General features: G+C 47.0%; 1 protein-coding gene across 10 annotated transcripts in view; it reads right to left on the reverse strand.

Moving 5' to 3' along the window:
• LOC116695805 (ETS-related transcription factor Elf-2) overlaps positions 1-823 on the reverse strand; it is a 16,995-nt gene that overhangs the window by 2,881 nt on the left and 13,291 nt on the right. For all 10 annotated transcript variants that reach the window (XR_004333556.1, XM_032526322.1, XM_032526313.1 and 7 more), the window contains one exon: positions 23-430. Coding sequence is in view for 9 of the 10 variants with exons in the window: in XM_032526322.1 (XP_032382213.1) it covers positions 23-430 (408 nt within the window). In the remaining variant the exon portion in view is untranslated. The remainder of the gene's footprint in view (positions 1-22; positions 431-823) is intronic.

Here is an 823-nt window from a genome sequence, read left to right on the forward strand (position 1 = left end):
CGTCTCTCTGCAGGGGTCTAACCTGGGCCCGGTGGTGGTCGGGATGATAGTTGTGTGCGACTGCTGGACCTGACTCCCATCCGATGCTCCTGAAACAGACACTATCCTTTGCATCCCCGCCACCATCGCCGGTGACGTCCCGCCTCCTGCCACTGTCCTGTTGCCCGCGGCGACAGTAGCGTGGGCCCTGTTCCCGCCCCGCAGGATGTTGGGCTTCTTGGAGGATGACAGCTCGGGTTCCTGCAGCAGCATGTCTGGCGGAGGCGCCACGCGCTCGTAGGATACGCCCTCAGCGGCCATCAGGTCGTCGGGGTAGGGCCTCTCTGCCTTGTCGTCGTCGATGATCACGATGTTTTTGGGCATCTCCTTGAACTGGTAAACCAGCCGCTGGCCCTCCACTTTGGCAAGGATGCCCCGCTGGTAGTAGTATCTGGAGGAAAAGGACGACCAGGAGGGTTAGGGTGCTGCTTCCCCAAAACACAAACGTGATCAACAAAATACAAAACAAACAGATTTCCCTAACATTAGTTTTGTAGTTATGAGTTCTCACTAAAATAGTATGATAATAATTTGTTTAATTGTCACAAAAGAACTGAGGACCATCAAAATATATTAAAGTTCTGATAAATAAAATGCATAAAAATACAAACTTAAGGTATGAAAATTAAAATCCTTTGAATAAAAACATATTAACGAAAAAATAAATCACTGCTGCCAACAGGGACGTTGTAGAGTGTCACGCCAACGCTAATGACAGTCCGTTTTTATTTTTTAAATATTTATTAATCATTTGTCATAAATGATTCTGATGATTAGCTTTTTT

Source organism: Etheostoma spectabile, chromosome 2 (assembly GCF_008692095.1).
Source record: "Etheostoma spectabile isolate EspeVRDwgs_2016 chromosome 2, UIUC_Espe_1.0, whole genome shotgun sequence".
Lineage (NCBI taxonomy): Eukaryota > Metazoa > Chordata > Actinopteri > Perciformes > Percidae > Etheostoma > Etheostoma spectabile.